General features: G+C 45.4%; 1 protein-coding gene across 1 annotated transcript in view; it reads left to right on the top strand.

Annotated features, from left to right (window-relative positions):
• The window catches only part of HELZ2 (helicase with zinc finger 2), an 80,138-nt gene that overhangs the window by 49,807 nt on the left and 12,583 nt on the right, over positions 1-17,748 (top strand). Inside the window, exons 10-17 of the mRNA XM_068263429.1 lie at positions 234-319; positions 2,299-2,430; positions 6,949-7,107; positions 7,313-7,454; positions 8,581-8,697; positions 10,690-10,882; positions 14,140-14,274; positions 16,916-17,134. Of these exons, the coding sequence (XP_068119530.1) occupies positions 234-319; positions 2,299-2,430; positions 6,949-7,107; positions 7,313-7,454; positions 8,581-8,697; positions 10,690-10,882; positions 14,140-14,274; positions 16,916-17,134 (1,183 nt within the window). The remainder of the gene's footprint in view (positions 1-233; positions 320-2,298; positions 2,431-6,948; positions 7,108-7,312; positions 7,455-8,580; positions 8,698-10,689; positions 10,883-14,139; positions 14,275-16,915; positions 17,135-17,748) is intronic.

Here is a 17,748-nt window from a genome sequence, read left to right as displayed (position 1 = left end):
TGGGTAATTAATAGGTGGCTCTTGTGGATGAGTGGAGAATTATCCTGACACACGGATTTCCAACTACCAGGATGTGGAAGACCAAGTTTGAAAACTCTAGATGCTTTCTTACTATCACTTTATTGTGTCTGTTTCTTTGTCTTTGCATCTCATCAACACATCTGCTGCCTCTTTGGCTATGTTGTATTTATTATTATTATTACTATTATTATTTGACCTGTTTCTTTCCTCAGACGGAAGGAATATGCTATTGGAGAACTGCAAAAAGCCTCAGAACTCACAAAGAATATAATGCTTGGAAAACAGGTTCCTGATGTTGGTAAGTGGGTAGGAAAAGTATAAAATAACAGTAAACAAATTAACATTTAAAGGCAGTGATTTGTTTATGTATAAGGTGTGTTATAGTGTGGAGGTGTGGAGATATTAGCATAGGAATCTTGAAGAGATAGTGTGGCAAAATAAGGATACACAATAGAGTACAAGATGGAGGTATAGAAGACACCAATATTGGAATATAGGGCCGAGAGCTGGACAAGATGGAAGTATGGAAGACCAGTAACAAAACATGGGAGTGAGAATTGAACAAGATAGTTATTGAGACCTATCAGTACAGAAATTTGGGCAGAGATCTGGATGGAAGCATAGGAGACATCAGTACCGAAATTAAAAGCCGAGAACTGGACAAGATGGAGGTATGGTAGGCCTCAGCACAGGAATATAGGACCAAGAACTGGACAAGACGGAGATATGGGAGACATCAGTACAGAAATATGGGGCAGAGAACTGGACAAGATGGAGGTATGGTAGGCCTCAGCACAGGAATATAGGGCCAAGAACTGGACAAGATGGAGGTATGGGAGACATCAGTACAGAAATATGAAGCCAAAAACTAGATAAGATTGGAGATATTATAGGAATATTGGACTGAGAACTGGACAGGATGGTGGTATGGGAGACATTAGTATATAAATATGGGTCCGAAAACTGAACAAGATGGAGGTTTGGAAGACATAAATGTAGGATTATTGAGCTGAGAACTGAGCAAGATGGATGTATGGGAGGCATTGGTACAGAAATATGAGTCCGAGAGCTGGATGATGAAGTGCCGGTTGGTCCTGTGTTAAACATCTGTCGACCCTGTATGCCTCCTGTATGTATAGGATTGTATGGGAGACATCAGTACATACATATGTTTAAAAGATGGAGGTATGGGAGACATCACTACATAAATATGGGGCCAAAAACTAGACTAAATGGAGGTATGGGAGATATTATAGGAATATTGGGCTGAGATCTGGACAAGATGGCGGTATAAGAGACGTCGGTACAGAAATATGGGGACAAGATCTGGACAAGATGGAGGTATAGGAGACATCAGTATAGGAATATGGGGACAAGATCTGGACAAGATGGAGGTATAGGAGACATCAGTATAGGAATATTGGGCCAAGAACTGGACAAGATGGAGGCATTGGAGACATCAGTTTAGAAATATGGGGCCAAGAACTAGACAGAAGTGGTGGTATTGGGGGTAGTATAAGAATATTGGGCCAAGAACTGGACAAGGTGTAGGTATGGGAGACATGAGTTTAGAAATATGGGGCTGAAAAGTGGACAGAAGTGGTGGTATTGGGGGTAGTATAAGAATATTGGGCCAAAAACTGGACAAGGTGTAGGTATGGGAGACGTGAGTTTAGAAATATGGGGCTGAAAACTGGACAGAAGTGGTGGTATTGGGGGTAGTATAAGAATATTGGGCCAAAAACTGGACAAGGTGTAGGTATGGAATACATGAGTTTAAAAATATGGGGCTGAAAACTAGACAGAAGTGGTGGTATTGGGGGCATCAGTACATGAATATGGAGCTGAGAACGGGACAGAAGTGGTGGTATTGGAGACATCGGTACAGGAACGTGGGGACAAGAACTGGACATGATGGAGGTATGGGAGACATTGGTACAGGAATATGGGGCAGAGAACTGGACACGTGGAGGACTGAGAAACATCAGTACAATATACATGTTCCAGAACTGGATAAGATGGTGGCGTGAAAAATATTAATGCAGGAATCCAGAATGTGGTGCAATACGAGATGGAGTTATATGAATGGTCAACATAACATTGTAGGACTAGAAAAGATATAGATGATTGAGCCCAGTGCCACAATATAGAATGAGGAATAGCACAACATGGAGGGACATGCGGGTTCAGTCTCAGGGATTGAGAGAGTGGTGATTATAGGACAGGGCTGTACATTCGGGTTTGATCTCATTTTAATATCTATATTGAACCCTACAGACATGAACAAGGCCTTCCAAGAACAGAGATCCTTTGTCATCCCAGAAACCCGCCGTGAGCTTAATGACAGCCAGACAGAAGCTATTCGTAAAGCCCTGACACAGCCCTTCACCCTCATCCAGGGGCCACCTGGTAAGTGTTTATTAACATAGGGATATAGTTCATAGTCAACCTGACAGATTTAAAGGACCACTAAAGCGAAAAAAGTAAGCCATTAAAGAAAACCTGTAACAAAAAAAAACCCCTCTGGGGAATACTTACCTCGGGAGGGGGAAGCCTCTGGATCCTAAGGAGGCCTCCCTCGTTCTCCTCAGTCCCGGCAATCCAGCGCTGCGACCCCCCAAACAGTGGTGAGGTAAATATCTACCTATCTCGACAGGCACATGCAGAGGGAGGTGCTCTGGGTGCCCAAGCACCCCCCCCCCCCCCCCCCCGTAAATTCCTATAAAAAGGCCCCTTTGGCTGTAAAAACGAAGCTCTGCCTCCGGTCGCAATAAGCTCTGCTCCTTCCTGTGGGGTAACCCCCGAGGCGCCATACAGGAATCCTAATGTAACCATCCCCACAGCTGTGTGGAAGCAGGTAAGATAGTGTATCTCAGACAGCAGTAACTTCTCCCTCCCCCAGCATCCAAAGTGACCTATCCCTCAACCTTGCACCCACAGGGACCTCTCCCTCTACCTAGAACCCATACTGACCTCTCCCTCCACAGCATTAGCACTGCAGTGATCCTGCCTCCCCAGCACCCACACTGACCCCTCCCTCCCGCAGAGCCTACATTAACTTTTCCCTCCACCAGCAGCACCCTTTCTGTCCCCAGCAGTACCCTTCCTGTCCCCAGCAGCACCCATAGTGACCTCCTCCCGCACCTAAAATGACCTCTCCCTCCCCCAGCACCCCCAATGACTTCCCCTTTCTGTAGCACCCACACTGACCTCTACTTCTCTTAACATCCACCCCTTCCCCCATAGCTGGCACCTAGTACTCACGCTCACATGACCTCAAGTACCTGCACCCAGGCCTGACATTGCACTCAGTACTCATACCTGCACACAGCCTTCACATGGCCCCCACTATCTGCACCAAGCACTTACCTAACCATTACCTGCACCCAAAGTATCTGCATTCAAAACCCATGTGAAGCCCAAAGCCCACCCATAGCCAGCACCCAGTACAGACATGGTACCAAGTATTCGCACCCATGTCACACCCAGTACCTGCACGCAGCACCCACATGACATCCAGTACATGCGCCCAGTTCTCACATGGCACTAAGTACTTGCAATCAACACCTGCATGACACTTGATACCCAACCATAGCCAGAACCCACATGACAATCTGTACTCACACCCAGAAGCCACATTGCACCCAGCATCTGCATTCAGCAGCCACATGATAGCCAATACCCCCTAGCCAGAATGAGGATAGGGTGGGGCGTGCATTGCGAGGGCCTTTTTTTTTTAATTTGGGCATTCCCCACTTAAGGACCCTCTGCATGGCCCTGTATCTCGATCCAGTGCAGGCGCAGTATCGTGTCTGCGTTCCAGCTAAGGCAGAAATAGGAGAGCCTGATCGTATCCGCTGTACTGCGCAGGCGGCTTCAGCTATTTCCACCTTAGCCCGAACATAAAGCCGCTGCTGCACCTGCGCTGGATCGCGGCAGGTAAATGTAGCACCACTTGACAAGCTTGTCGAGGAGGTTTTGGGGAAGCCAGCGCTGGATTCCCCCAAGCTACAGTGGAATGCTCAGGGTCCCTACCGAGGTAAGTATCCCCCGGGGAGGTTCATTAGAGACTCTCTTTAAAATAGAACTGACTGGTTTTGGACTACTCCATCTCCTCATGGGGGGATTCTCATGGTTTTCTTTGTATTCAAAAGCATTTCCTGAATGGCAGTTGCTAAGTCTAACTGCCAAAATAGTGTGTAGAGTAGGGTGGCTGGCTGTTATGGGCCCGCTTCCACTAGCCGCGGTGAGATGCGATCATCGCATCGCACCACATCCAAACTGCAGCTACTGTAAGTCATTGAAATAGTTTCCATTGACGCAGATTTACGTTCGCAATGCGATGCGGGTAAAATGATGGATAGCATGCCGCAGTTTCACGCATCCGATTCCCATAGTGGTTGTACTGAGCCGTGTCGCAGGATGACTGGGAGTACCCGTGGGTGTATGCGGTGTGATGCGATGATTTCATTGCACCGCGGAATTGCCTCTGGATCCTAAGGAGGCTTCCCTCGTTCTCCTCAGTCCCGGCAATCCAGTGCTGCGACCCCCCCAAACAGTGGCGAGGTAAATATCTACCTATCTCGACAGGCACGTGCAGAGGGAGGTGCTCTCGGTGCCCAAGCATACTGCTACTTGCCCACAGGTATTACAACTACTGACGCAGTCTGTCACAAAACTGACGTTTCAACCATCAATGGCAAATGCTTGTGTGGGGGTGTCAATGACTTATCATTATTATTGTTTTGCATTTCTATATATAGATTTCCACAGCACTTTACAGAGTCCATAGTCATGTCACTAAAGGTGCCTATACATCTAGCGATGTATGGGCAGATCGACCATGAGACAAATCTCTTTCTGATTGAATCTGATTGGAGCAAGATCTGTTGCCTGCTCATACACCGCATAACGATTCCCGATAGATTTCACCATGAAATCAATCCAGAATCGGCCTAGTGACGCTGCCTTCGTCACCTGCCTGGAAGCCCCTACAATGTAAATGTCCCCCCCCCCCCCCCCCCCCCGGTGCCCATGCAATGTAAATGCACACCTGTCCCACAGACAGGATTCCCGATCTCCTCCGCAGTCACCCTCATGTACCTCATGTACCATATGGGGCGTGTGCGACATCACACATACATGCCTGGTGCCACACAGGGTGACGGGGGAGGAGACCTGGAGCTGCACCAGTGGGGCGCTTGAGAATTATTTACACAGCAGGGGCACCAGGGGGGACATTTTACACATGCGGGGGGGGGGGGGGCATAACCTATGTCAGTTGTCGCTATATGAAAGGCTGTTAACAATTTTAAAATCGTAAACTGAACTTCCAAAAGTAATACTAATTATTTACACTAAACAACATAGTGCTATGAGAATTTTGCAACTCCCGTTTTGGGTTTTTTTGGGCAATAGGTTGGCTGCAAACTACAAAAATCAAACGAGAACACGGCACTGAAAGGGTTTCAGCAGATAATGCTTGCTTGTATTAGGAGCCAGCAAGCAGTTAAGGTGGTCATACATCAGGCGACTTGGCGGACGATCGACAATCCAATTCGATTATTATAATCAAATTGGATGAAAATCTGTGCTGCCAAGTGCATGCCTGACCGACAATGCAAGCAATTTCGGGACCAAAATTGGTCGCTTTCTCGATCGCGCCTGATGCAAGATGTTGCTCGATCAGGTGTGTGGCAGTAATGGCATGCAATTTCCCGACTATCAACGAACACCGCGAAACCTCCGGCCCATGTCCCCCTAATGTAAAGGTGCCCCATGCAAAGTGTATACATTGCCTGTCCACGACCTGCGCTTGTCCGTCCGCTGCTCCGGGCGCTTTCCCCTCTCCATACTTGCATGCCTTACATGGTTTCTTAGTAAGGGTGCGCGTCTGGCATTACACACGTGCGCCCTTACTAGGAAACCACATGGGGCGTGCGTGTATGCAGAGGAGGAAGCCAGCGGGGGACAAGTGGAGGTCGTGGACAGGTACACGGGGCAATAGGGGGACATTTACATTAGTGAGGTGAGGCGGACGTATGCAGCGCACAAGGCCAATTTCTGAGTAATTTCATGCTGAAATTGATTGGGAATTGGCCTGCGGTGTACGGGCAGCTGACAGATCTCTCTCTTTTCAGAGATTTGTCTCTTAGTGAAATCTGCCCATACATCGCTAGATGTATGGCTGGGTGGAGCCCTTACCTTCACAGCTGCGGAAGGGCTCTACATGAAACATCTGGTGGTTGCAACTCTGTTTGCTTCTGATACAAGCATTACTTGCTGAAGGCCTTTGAGCGCTGTGTTCTCATTGGATTTTGTGGTTCAGTTAGCAGGCTTGGTGTACCGGCTGCCTGTACAGTGTACTGGTTTGCACGCCCTGGTGAGGTCACATTTGAGTCTATTTGGCTGTGAACTTGCAGTTCTTATCTTTTGTTGAGTAACAGCCAAGGCCAGATTTAAATGTTTGTGCTCCTAGGCCAAGTATGTTGTGGCTCCCCTTACTTGTGCTGCAGCAACACCCCCGATTCCATGTGTATCGTCCATGTACAGCAGTCCCTTTCTTTCATGAATGGCTCCCTTGAGAATCTGTTTACTTTTATCATGTGTTGCTCCCCATACTCAGCCTCCTCTTTCATATATAGCAGCCCCTCTTATGTCCAAGTGCCCCCATGGTCCAGGACTATGTGGCCTTTCCAGAAATCCAGCCCAGGTAACAGCTCAGGGGTGGATTAAAATGTAATTGAGCCGTAGGCAAGGTATCAGATTTGGGGCCCCCTTGGGGTCCTTCTGGTAAGCTGAATCGTAGTGAGATCAGAGAAGGTGGCAGGTGGGCCCCATGACACCCACTAGGCCCCAAGCACCTGCTTAAGGTGCCTGGTGGATGATCCTGCTCTGCAGCTAATCACAGATTTTCTTTCTCATCAGGTACTGGAAAAACTGTTGTTGGTGCTCATCTCGTTTACTGGTTCCATCACTTGAACCAGGACATCACTGTGGACAATACAGAGAAGGGAGAAGAGATACCAGCCCGGCGGATCCTTATGTACTGTGGGCCATCAAACAAGTCAGTGGATGTTGTGGGAGGTAAGAATTTTTATTTTGTATTATTATTATTATTACTACCTTCCTTCCTCAGGGTGCTGCCTTCTTGCTCATAATATAACATCCATCTTTGGATAAACGTTATTCTGGACAAACCTACATTTCTTAGAACCTAAACTTCTATAAGTACACAAGTCGTGTGCTGGTCACCAACATTTAACCATGGTGCCCTATTCTTATTCTGCAGAAATGCTGCTTCCACTCTGGGAGAAGCTCCGCCCATTGCGTGTTTACAGTGAGCAGATAGAGCTTAGTGAATTTCCCTATCCCGGAAGCAATCGCAGAGTTTCTGGATACATCCGAGAAGGAAAACCCAATGAAAAACTGAGGTAAGAGGTCACCCACCCTAACCCACTCTTCATACACTAAGGTAAGAGGTCCTACCTACTCTTTACTCACTGAGGTAAGAGGCCCTACCTACCCTTCACTCACTGAGGTAAGAGGTCCTACCTTCTCTTTACTCACTGAGGTAAGAGGTCCTACCTACTCTTCACTGACTTAGGTAAGAGGTCCTACCCACTGTTCACTCATTGATCGAAGAGGTCCCTCCTACTCTTCATCGACTGAGGTAAGAGGTCCCTCCTACTCTTCATTCACTGAGGTAAGATATCCTACCTACTCTTCATTCACTGAGGTAAGAGATCCCTCCTACTCTTCATTCACTGAGGTAAGAGATCCCACCTACTCTTCACTCACTGAGGTAAATGGTCCCTCTTACTCTTCATTTACTGAGGTAAGAGATCCTACCCACTCTTCACTCACTGAGGTAAGAGACCCTACCTACTCTTCACTCACTGAGGTAAGAGATCCCTCCTACTCTTCATTCACTGAGGTAAAAGGTCCCTCCTACTCTTCATTCACTGAGGTAAGAGGTCCCTCCTACTTTTCATTCACTGAGGTAAGATAACCTACCTACTCTTCACTCACTGAGGTAAGAGATCCTACCCACTCTTCACTCACTGAGGTAAGAGATCCTACCCACTCTTCACTCACTGAGGTAAGAGATCCTACCCACTCTTCATTCACTGAGGTAAGAGATCCTACCTATCCTACCCGTGCACAGGTCACTCTAAACATATAGGAGCTTGTCAGGTATGTTCTTGTGGCTACACTTCCCTCTGTGATTGAGCATGGCTGCACTGTAAGACCACAACTGTGCAGTAGCACAAGACCCACTTGTGGTCAAGCAACTTTTTGCAACTGCACAGGCATACTCTCATAGTTCGACCATGCCTGTACACAGAGGGGGCGTGGCTGCAAAGAGGAGGAAGGTCCCAGCCAGCAATGGGGGGGAGAGAGGACATGGCATCCACAGGCTTCCTCCTACTTGGGTAAAAACATTTTTTATGGGATGTTACAGGGTTGTTTTAATACTTCTCTGCAGTCCGCGTGTATCAGTGGTCAGGCAGAAATGCTGCTCATTTGGCTAACTGATTATCCTACTGTATTCCGTAGGCCCATCACTTTGCATCACCTGATCCGGGAACCAGGGAAGCCGTATGCCAGGAAAATCCGAGAGATGGACGAGAGAATACGCATTGGAGAAGAAATGAGCGCTGAGGATGTGGCAGAGTGAGGAGGCATCCTATATGTCATGTTTATCTTTACTTGGATATCAATTTTAGTGATGGTTACGTCTAAGAGAACGCAAGGAGAAGCATATGATCAGTTTGGTCAGGTGATAGATATGCAAGTCTCTGATTTGCTAGTCATGATAAAGCAGGATGTGATCACAGCAAATCAGATGTTTGCAAATCTATCAAACAAATCACATGCTTCTCCATGACTTCTCCTAGGCATGACCATCACTAATCACTTTATCCTCTTGTGTTTTTTTTGTTTTTTTTTGCATAATGTTGGGCATAATAGGTAATTTTGCTTTTGTGAATCTTTACATAATTTTAGCCATAACGATTCTGATCATGTTTACAATTTTGTGAATTGTGAGTTACATTCATGGGATCCACTGACATATTTTTGTCTACGAGTAGCGATGAGACAATATTGCCATTTTCATTTTGAAATCCTTTTCTCCAAAATGTCACATTCCTGCGCAGGTGAAAGTGTATGCAAAGCTGTATGGGCATGAGAAAGAGATTTTTCCTAATGCATTGAAGTCAATGGGCATGACAAATTTTAAAGAAAATTCAGAATTTTTGCTAAAATATGAATCTTCTGGATACATGTTATGTTTTTGCGAATCTACAAAACATTGCAAAATTATGCATTGTATTAAACAGAACCCGAGGTGGGTTCTAAGAATCCAATTAGCATACAGAGGCTGGGTCTGCATATAATGCCCAGCCTCTGTTGCTATACTGTCTCCCCCAGTCTCCCCCCTGCGCTCTGCTGTGCCCCCATAAATCAATTGCCGTGCTGACGACACGCAGCCCGCTGTTTACATGTGAAGCTTCAGTCTCTTCCGCTCCCCCCGCCTCCTCCATAGCGCCGCTCCCCTCCTGTGTCCCTTCCCTCCAATCAGCGGGGAGGGATGAGACACGGGCGGGGACCGGCGCTATGGAGGAGGCGGGGGAGCGGCAAAGATGGACACTTCACATGTAAACAGCCGGCGATTGATTTATGGGGGCACATCAGAGGGGGGCTGGGGGGAAGCAGTATAGCAACAGAGGTTGGGTATTATAAGCAGACCCAGCCTCTGTATGCTAATTGGATTCTTAGAAGCCACCTTGGGTTCTCTTTAAAGCAATACTGAAGTGGCTGTCACTGTGGTAAAAAAAAGTCAGATACTCCCCTATGGAGAGGGCAGTCTCTGGATCCCATTGCTCCTTCCTGGTCCCCGGTCCAGTGCCATCATCCCTATTCCAATTTACGGCCTCTGGGAGCCCCTGGAAGGGACCGGAAGCACTCATGTCCCTGAGTGCGTCCGAAGGCAGCCAGGTCCATACTGCACATGCAAGACTTTGTGCTCGCGCATGCATGGTACAGAGCCGTCCATCTTCAGACGCAGTCAGGGACACGAGTGTTTCCAAACCTTCCAGAGAATTCCTGAAGGTGTATACGACCAGTTGCTTGAATACGTGCATTGGGGGTAACATTGCTGGAACAGGGATACCGAGAGAGGAGCGGGAAGGCTCTATGAGATCCTGGGCCTTCCCTCTCTACAGGTGAGTATCTGACTGTTCTTTTCCACAGTTGCTTCAGTATCACTTTAATTCATTTTGCAATAATTTGTAATTTCACGCTCTGATCTTGAATTGCTAATTTGGCTGCCTAATTTGACCTAATTTAGCATAGCTGTAAGGGCGTGGCACTGTCATTATGATGCCAATAAAGCATCCCAAATTGTTTCAGAGACCTTCTCAGGTGGGTCTCAGAGAGGTATGATAAGTGATTTAAACCTCCATTGCCCAACCACTCCTGAACTGCCTATTTTGGGCAGAGTTGCCCTTACATTCAAAGTATAGTGTGTCGTTTTTGGATTTTTTCCTGTTTGTGTTTCTGAAAGAAGTAATCTGATTGGTTGCTAATGCTATGGGTGGCGGCACCTTGCACCTGTCCTGGTCTGCGTCATCCCACCGAATAAGGCAATCTGTGTCTTTTCAGGTATAAGGATCTGCTGTCCAAGGCTCGAAAGGAGGAGCTAACGTCCCATGACATCATCCTGTGTACATGCGTCGCATCCTCAGGCAAAATACTGGCAGACCTGCCTGTCACCCAGGTTGTCATCGATGAATGTGGAATGTGTACCGAGCCAGAGGCTCTCGTTCCGCTTGTCAGCCACAAGCTGGTGAAGTCGGTGAGTGCAAATGCTGAATACTGAGTTACAGGTACTTCCTACCGTATTAACATCATCACGTCAGTGTCATTCCTAAAGAGGGCCTATAGTACACATAGTAGAATGTAAATGATCCACAGATTCTGATTAGAAATAGCACATATTAATTATCCTGTTAGGAGGCAGTTAATATGCTAAAACATAACTTTAAGATAATTTTGGATTTATACTTTTTTAATTAGACTGAGTAATTGGTGACTTAAATAATGGTGGGTAGGTGGTTTGATTAAGGCAGGGGTCACACTTGTCTTTCAGTTTCTACACTTTGCAGAAAACTGAAAGACAAGTGTGACCCCTGACTTACAGCAGCTAATGTAATTTATAGAGAAAACTGACAAATTGCGCAAGATGTCAGTTTTTTTCCTGCATGCGAAATCTGCATTAAAGTGTGACCTTGCTTATTGATTAACATGAGTTCTCAGTTGAAGTCAGTTTTTCTGTGCAGAAAACGCGTACGAAAGCCGGTAAGTGTGACCCTTGCCTAAAGGGGTAAATCCCATTTAAAACTGAGAGAAAACTCCTAACCTCATGCTGGTGTAAATAATGATTGCACCCACACCACCCTACATGTTTCACCCCCTCAGAATGGGGAACTTCATCAGGGGAAAAATGTGCCCAGTGCAAGAATGCCAGTGCTAAAGTGCAAAGATTACATCACATATATAATTAAATCACATTATATATTTAACATATAACATGATTTAAATATATAAGTGATTAAATCTTTGTACTTTAGCACTGGCATTCTTGCACTGGGCACATTTTTCCCCCTGATGAAGACCCCCATTCTGAGGGGATGAAACATGTAGGGTGGTGTGGGGTGGGTGCAATCATTATGTACACCAGTGTGAAGTTAGGAGTTTTCTCTTAGCTTTAACTGGATTTACCTCTTCTCATAAACCAAACTCTTCTCATAAGTCGAGCAACCAAAGGCTACACAGGCACGCCAGATGTGTGTCACCCACCCCTATTGTTTAAGGACCCAGGCAGGATACTGGGTGAGTTTGAATAAAATATTTTGCAATAGTTTGAATTATACTGAATTTGTACTGGATATTAAACTATCAAAACTCAAGCTGTGTATATGCCATAGCTCCATTATCAGAAAAGGCCACTAGAGGGCAGCTTCTTCTCACATCCATTGTAAAAGCGTCAAGCAGGTGATTGCCACTTGTATGTGGGCTCATCACTATACTGTATTTACAGATTACCCAGCCAGCCCGTGGTCAGCCAGAACTCCTAGGAGTGTGTAAGAGGCTGAAAGAGACCAAAAAGCATTCTTACTAAAAATGCTATGCAGTTTGCGGTCAGTGAATCTTGTTCAATTGTAGGAACTAACAGCTTTTTCCAACTGTCAAGCAAGCAGTGTGTGTGTGTGTGTGTGTGTGTGTGTGTGTGTGTGTGTGTGTGTGTGTGTGTGTGTGTGTGTGTGTGTGTGTGTGTGTGTGTGTGTGTGTGTGTGTGTGTGTGTGTGTGTGTGTGTGTGTGTGTGTGTGTGTGTGTGTGTGTGTGTGTGTGTGTGTGTGTGTGTGTGTGTGTTAGTAGATATGTATACAGGGCTGGGCCAAGACAGAGGTAAGAGAGGCTCCAGCCTCAGGGCGCAGTGCAGGAGGGGGCGCACAACTCACTCAGCTATCATTCCTCTATTGTGTTTGAAGCAGAGAGAAATAAGAAAAGGGGATACATGGCAGTGACTGCAAGCCAGATAACTAGAGATTAGGGTGTTGGGGGCCCTGAGGGGCCTCTTAGTCTAATAGCAATCAGTGTGGGACGGCTGGGGTGGGAGGGATGGAGGGACGCCCTTTGGTGTCTCAGCTTTGGGTGTGGGAGGACCTTGTCCTGGCGCTGTATGTATGTGTATATATATACACATACATACATACAGGGGTTGGACATAATAATGGAAACACCTTGAAAATCAACAAAATATATTTTAATATGGTGTAGGTCCACCTTTTGCGCCAATTACAGCCTCAGTTCTCCGAGGTATTGATTCATACAAATTGTGAATTGTTTCCAAATAAATTTTAGCCCATTCTTCAGTTAAAACACCCTCCAGTTCTTTTAGAGACGATGGCGTTGGAAATCGACTTCTTACTTGAATCTCTAATAACTACTATAAATGCTCAATAATGTTGAGGTCTGGGGATTATGGTGGCCAGATGAGATGCTCAACTTCATTAGAATGTTCCTCGTGCCATTCTTTAACAATTCTAGCTGTATGGATTGGGGCATTATCATCTTGAAAGATGGCATTCGCCTCCGGAAACAGTTCTTGAACCATAGGATGAACTTGGTCGCCCAAAATTCCTAAATAGTCTCAGCTGTTAATTCTTCCATGAAGGGAAATCATTGGCCCGGCAGATTTCCAAGAAATAGCACCCCAGATCATCACAGAAACCCCGTCCATGTTTTACGGTTGAGAGAAGGCAGTCTGGATGAAATGCTTCTTTCGGCTGTCTCCAAATGTATACTTGGCCGGATGTCGGAAATAAAGTAAACAATGATTTCAGAGAAAATCAAATTTTTCCACTGCTCGAGGGACTAATTCTGGTGGTTTCTGCACCACTCTAAATGCTTTAAAACATTTGTCTTTGAGAGCAGAGGTTTTCTAATTGCAGTTCTTCCGTGGAATCCAGATTTGTGCAGCTTCCGATGAACAGTTTTGGAAAATGGGCTCTGTAGGTGTTCATTCAGCTCTGCAGTGATTTTAGGAGCCGTGGTCTTGCAAGCTTTTCTAACAATTCGATTTAGAGTCCGACGGTCTCTCTCAGACAACTTCGACTTTCGGCCACAACTGTGCTTTGCTGAGGACGTTTTTCCTTCTCTTTCAAGGGCAGTCATTACTTTTGAGACAGTACCTCTTGAAATGCCAAGCATTCAGGCAGTTTCTGTTACAGTAGCGCCTGCCATACGAGCACCAACAATTTGGCCTCTTTGAGAGATCTGCCATTTTTATCTGTAAAAAACAATTCTTTTAATTAAACATATCAAATAACAAAAAAAATGTAACATGTCTAGTTTTGATAGCTTAAAACATGTTCAAAGATTATGATGCCAAAATGTTAGGTGTTTCCATTATTTTGTCCAACCCCTGTATATATATATATATATATATATATATATATATATATATATATATATATATATATATATATATATATATATATATATATATTTCAGGGCTTGTAACCTTGCCTTCTTGTGTTTTGCCCCAGATTGTTCTGATTGGTGACCATCGGCAGCTCCGCCCAGTGGTGATGAATGACGTTTGTCGATTGCTTAAAGTGGACCGATCTCTATTCGAGAGATATGAGGAGCAGGCGCTGTTTCTGGATACACAGTACCGGATGGTGAGAGACCTGCATGGATCTTAAATTTCATAACAAGCTATGGGGACTTTGATCAAAAATTCATTAGTCTCTGCGTAACTATTACTGCTGATTTATCCAACGCTACCCACAATACCCAGCTCAGTCTGGAGAGACATGCAAGAGAATATTTCTCTAGTGTAGCTAAGAGCTCCAGGCCCCAGTGCAAGTTTTACATTTGGTCCCTCTTAAGCGCTCAATATATAACAATTCATATGGAGCATCAAAACCTGTCAGGCCCACTAGAAAGTGCAAAGCGCTATCGCAATCGCTAGCAATTTTTGGTAGCGCTTTGCAAGTGATTTTGGGAGTGATTTCCCTGCTCCTATACAATACGTTAGAATGGAAACGCTCCCAAAATGCTGCATGTCCTGTGATTGCAATATGCCTAATCGCAGTCAGTCGCTCTAGTGGAATCTGTCCTGTCCCATCCATTTACATTGGCAGAGCATTTAGGGAAATAGTTAGCGAATGAAAGGTCTGTTGCTATGGGGAGGGAAGGAGGTATGTATTGCTCACGGCGGAGCAGCTTCTGGCGAAGGGGTAAGGAGGGGGAAGAATGGACTCGGCGACCAATCATTGCTTAAAGAGTAACTGTCAGGCTGCAGAAGCTAATTTAAACCTCTATTCTCCTGTGTTAAACAGTTTAGAAGGAAGCCAAAAAGGCATTAGTGAAGATAAAAATCTCTCTTACCTTTGATGTGTGCTTATCAGCAAAGCTGTTAGACCCAAGCAGGACGCAAGCCGCATACTATACTGCAAAGCATTCTGGGGCCCTCCCCTCGGCTGCTAATGAGACGTTACAGCAGCTTGTAATCAGTCCAGCTCGTAGCACTGATAAATCTCCAGGCAGAGTACACTGCAGGAGTCAGCTATTGTTCCTAGCCACATGGCTAATTAATATTCACTGCACACTGTGTTATTCAGTATGAGCTTTTCTGTGATCAGGAAGCAGGCAGGACATGACGACACATTTGGCTTCATAGAAGACAGAAAAACATGGAACCTGCCATGAGCTGTCAGGAGCATCAATCTCTGCATATACTATATAAAAATTCTGTGAAGTACAAATGTGGACAGTGAAATGCATATGTAATGTAAGTACAGCCAATCTTTAGCTACTGATATATGTGTTTATTTTCTCTGAGACCTTATACCTAACAGCTCCTCTTTAAAGTTCCAGCATGTCGGAACAGTAAGCAACCTCAAGGGACACCTATACACACACTAGATTCACAGACTAGCGTGCGTAAAGGGGCTTCACAGTCCAGCTTCCCCAACTGCAGAGGAACTGTGATTTACAGCCCTGGAGTATTAACCCTTGCAGAAGGAAACACAGGCAAGTTCTAAGTAGCATTGCTACTATATGTATACTGTACACATGTTATACACTATATATATATATATATATATATATATATATATATATATAGTGTATAACATGTGTACAGTATATATATATATATATATATATATATATTATTTGAAGAGTATTTTTTCCTTTTCATATCACTGACGTTTACTTGCCTAAGGGAGAGTAAACAAAAACAACACAAAAATAAGAAAAAAACAAAAATGTAACCATATTTTTGTAGTTCTTCAGTCAGGAAGAGTAAAGCTACATACTCATCTACTGACGTCTTGAAGAGCTCTGTCATCTAACAGATTGTCTACCGATCCCTGCCAAGCAACAGAACAGCAGCGATGCTGTAAATACGCATCATCAGCCTCTGGCTGACGCACATGTTGCTATGATGGGTGGTGGAGGGGAGACAAGCTGTTTCCGGTGGGTGGGGGAGCGGTGAGAACAATGGCATTGTGCGGTACTCGGGTATCAAGCATCACTTAAGATCCAACAGGTCTCGGTATCTCTGACTGCTTTGAAAATTGCGTTGACCTCATTGTGCCATTCTTGGAAGGATGGAATATGTTTACTCCGCCAGTATTTTGTAATGAGTTTCTTAGTCGCTAAAGTACCTTCATAAAGGGTTTAGAGGGTGTGGTACCAATGGACCTTCCAAAGGAGACAAAAAATCAAGAAAGGGACACCAGGAGCCCCTTATGGAGTAGTATGTCGAGGGTACGAGATACTAAACAACAGTATGTGCAGAATACTCCTAACAGTACGTTGCAAGACTGGCAACCACAGTGTAGCAGCTGGTTGAAGTCTTCCACAATGTTTGTCACACTCTAGGCAAAGAGTTCCAAGGAATCGATATACACGGTCAGCACCCTGTGCAGAGGGGGAAGGATAATCTAGGCGCCCCAAGATGTAATGTGTGGAAGTGGCAATTTTTATTTGATCTGAGGAAGCGGACTGCGATCCACAAAACGCGTTATTCAAGTGTCCAGTTTCTATTAAAATGTATCATTTTATTTGGACTACCTCTTCTTATTAGAGGTAAGCCAACTTTTTTTATGTTTTATCCAGTTGACATTTCCCCTTCCACACATTACATATTGGGGAGCCTCCTCCCTCCCAGTGATACATAAAAGGTTATTTGTTCACCAATCTTGCCCCTTCTATCTGACACCCCAAATAAGCTCGTAAAGTTATCTAAGCATGATCTAAAACCAAATATGTTTTCCTAATCACAATTCTATGTCTTCTCTCTCTATGCAGCATGCAGAGATCTGTGCGTTTCCGTCCAAGGAATTCTACGATGGCCGGCTGCGTACTTACCAGCGCATGAACCTGCAGCTCAGCCTCTTCTGCTGCGGAGACAGGAAGCACCTCCCCATACTGTTCGGGGAGGTCACTGGACAGGAGGAAAGCCTGGTGGTAGCCACCGAACAAGGAAATCTGAACTCCAAGGCAAACCTTCAAGAAGCCAAGGAAGCAGTATGTACATGTTTCCTACGCATCAAGGGAAATTGCATCGAAAAACTCAATTGTTCCAAGTATTTTTAGATACAGAGATCTTGCTCAGTGGCCTAGTGCTAAGCAGGCAATTCGGGTGCATGGTGGTTTGGGGTCCGCCATACCCCGCAATGTAATTGGTGGCAATGGTGACACTGGCTGGGTAATTTGTAATTTGGGGGAGAGGCGTCAGAGCCGAATTCCAGCTAGCGGTAGGGAATGGTGCGTTAACTGAAATCGGAGTTTGGCTATTGTATAGCCAAGCACTGGCTACAGGTAGCGGCGCTGCAGCGCTGTTTGGCTTTTCCGGTTTGGACGAGCATTCGACTACAGGTTTCTGCTAATGGGTCAGTGCAGTGTGGCCATGCTCAGGCTTTGGGGAGGTCTCACCGCTGGAACAGTGAGGTGAAAGGGGACGGTGGAAGCTTCTGTATTAATCTTCCCTCTACCCTAATCAGAGGCTTCCTTCTACCTAGGTAAGTATGCATTTGGACATTTTCCCATCAGGTACACTTAACCCATTAGCAGCTTTAATAGAGTTATCTCGTTTAAGATAAGTGCACTGCTTTTCACCTCAAAAGGCAGAACTCGTAGTG

The sequence above is a fragment of the Hyperolius riggenbachi genome, chromosome 12 (genome assembly GCF_040937935.1).
Source record: "Hyperolius riggenbachi isolate aHypRig1 chromosome 12, aHypRig1.pri, whole genome shotgun sequence".
Taxonomy (NCBI): domain Eukaryota; kingdom Metazoa; phylum Chordata; class Amphibia; order Anura; family Hyperoliidae; genus Hyperolius; species Hyperolius riggenbachi.
The sequence above is the reverse complement of the archived record's forward strand: the minus strand, read 5'-3'. Positions and strand labels throughout refer to the sequence as shown.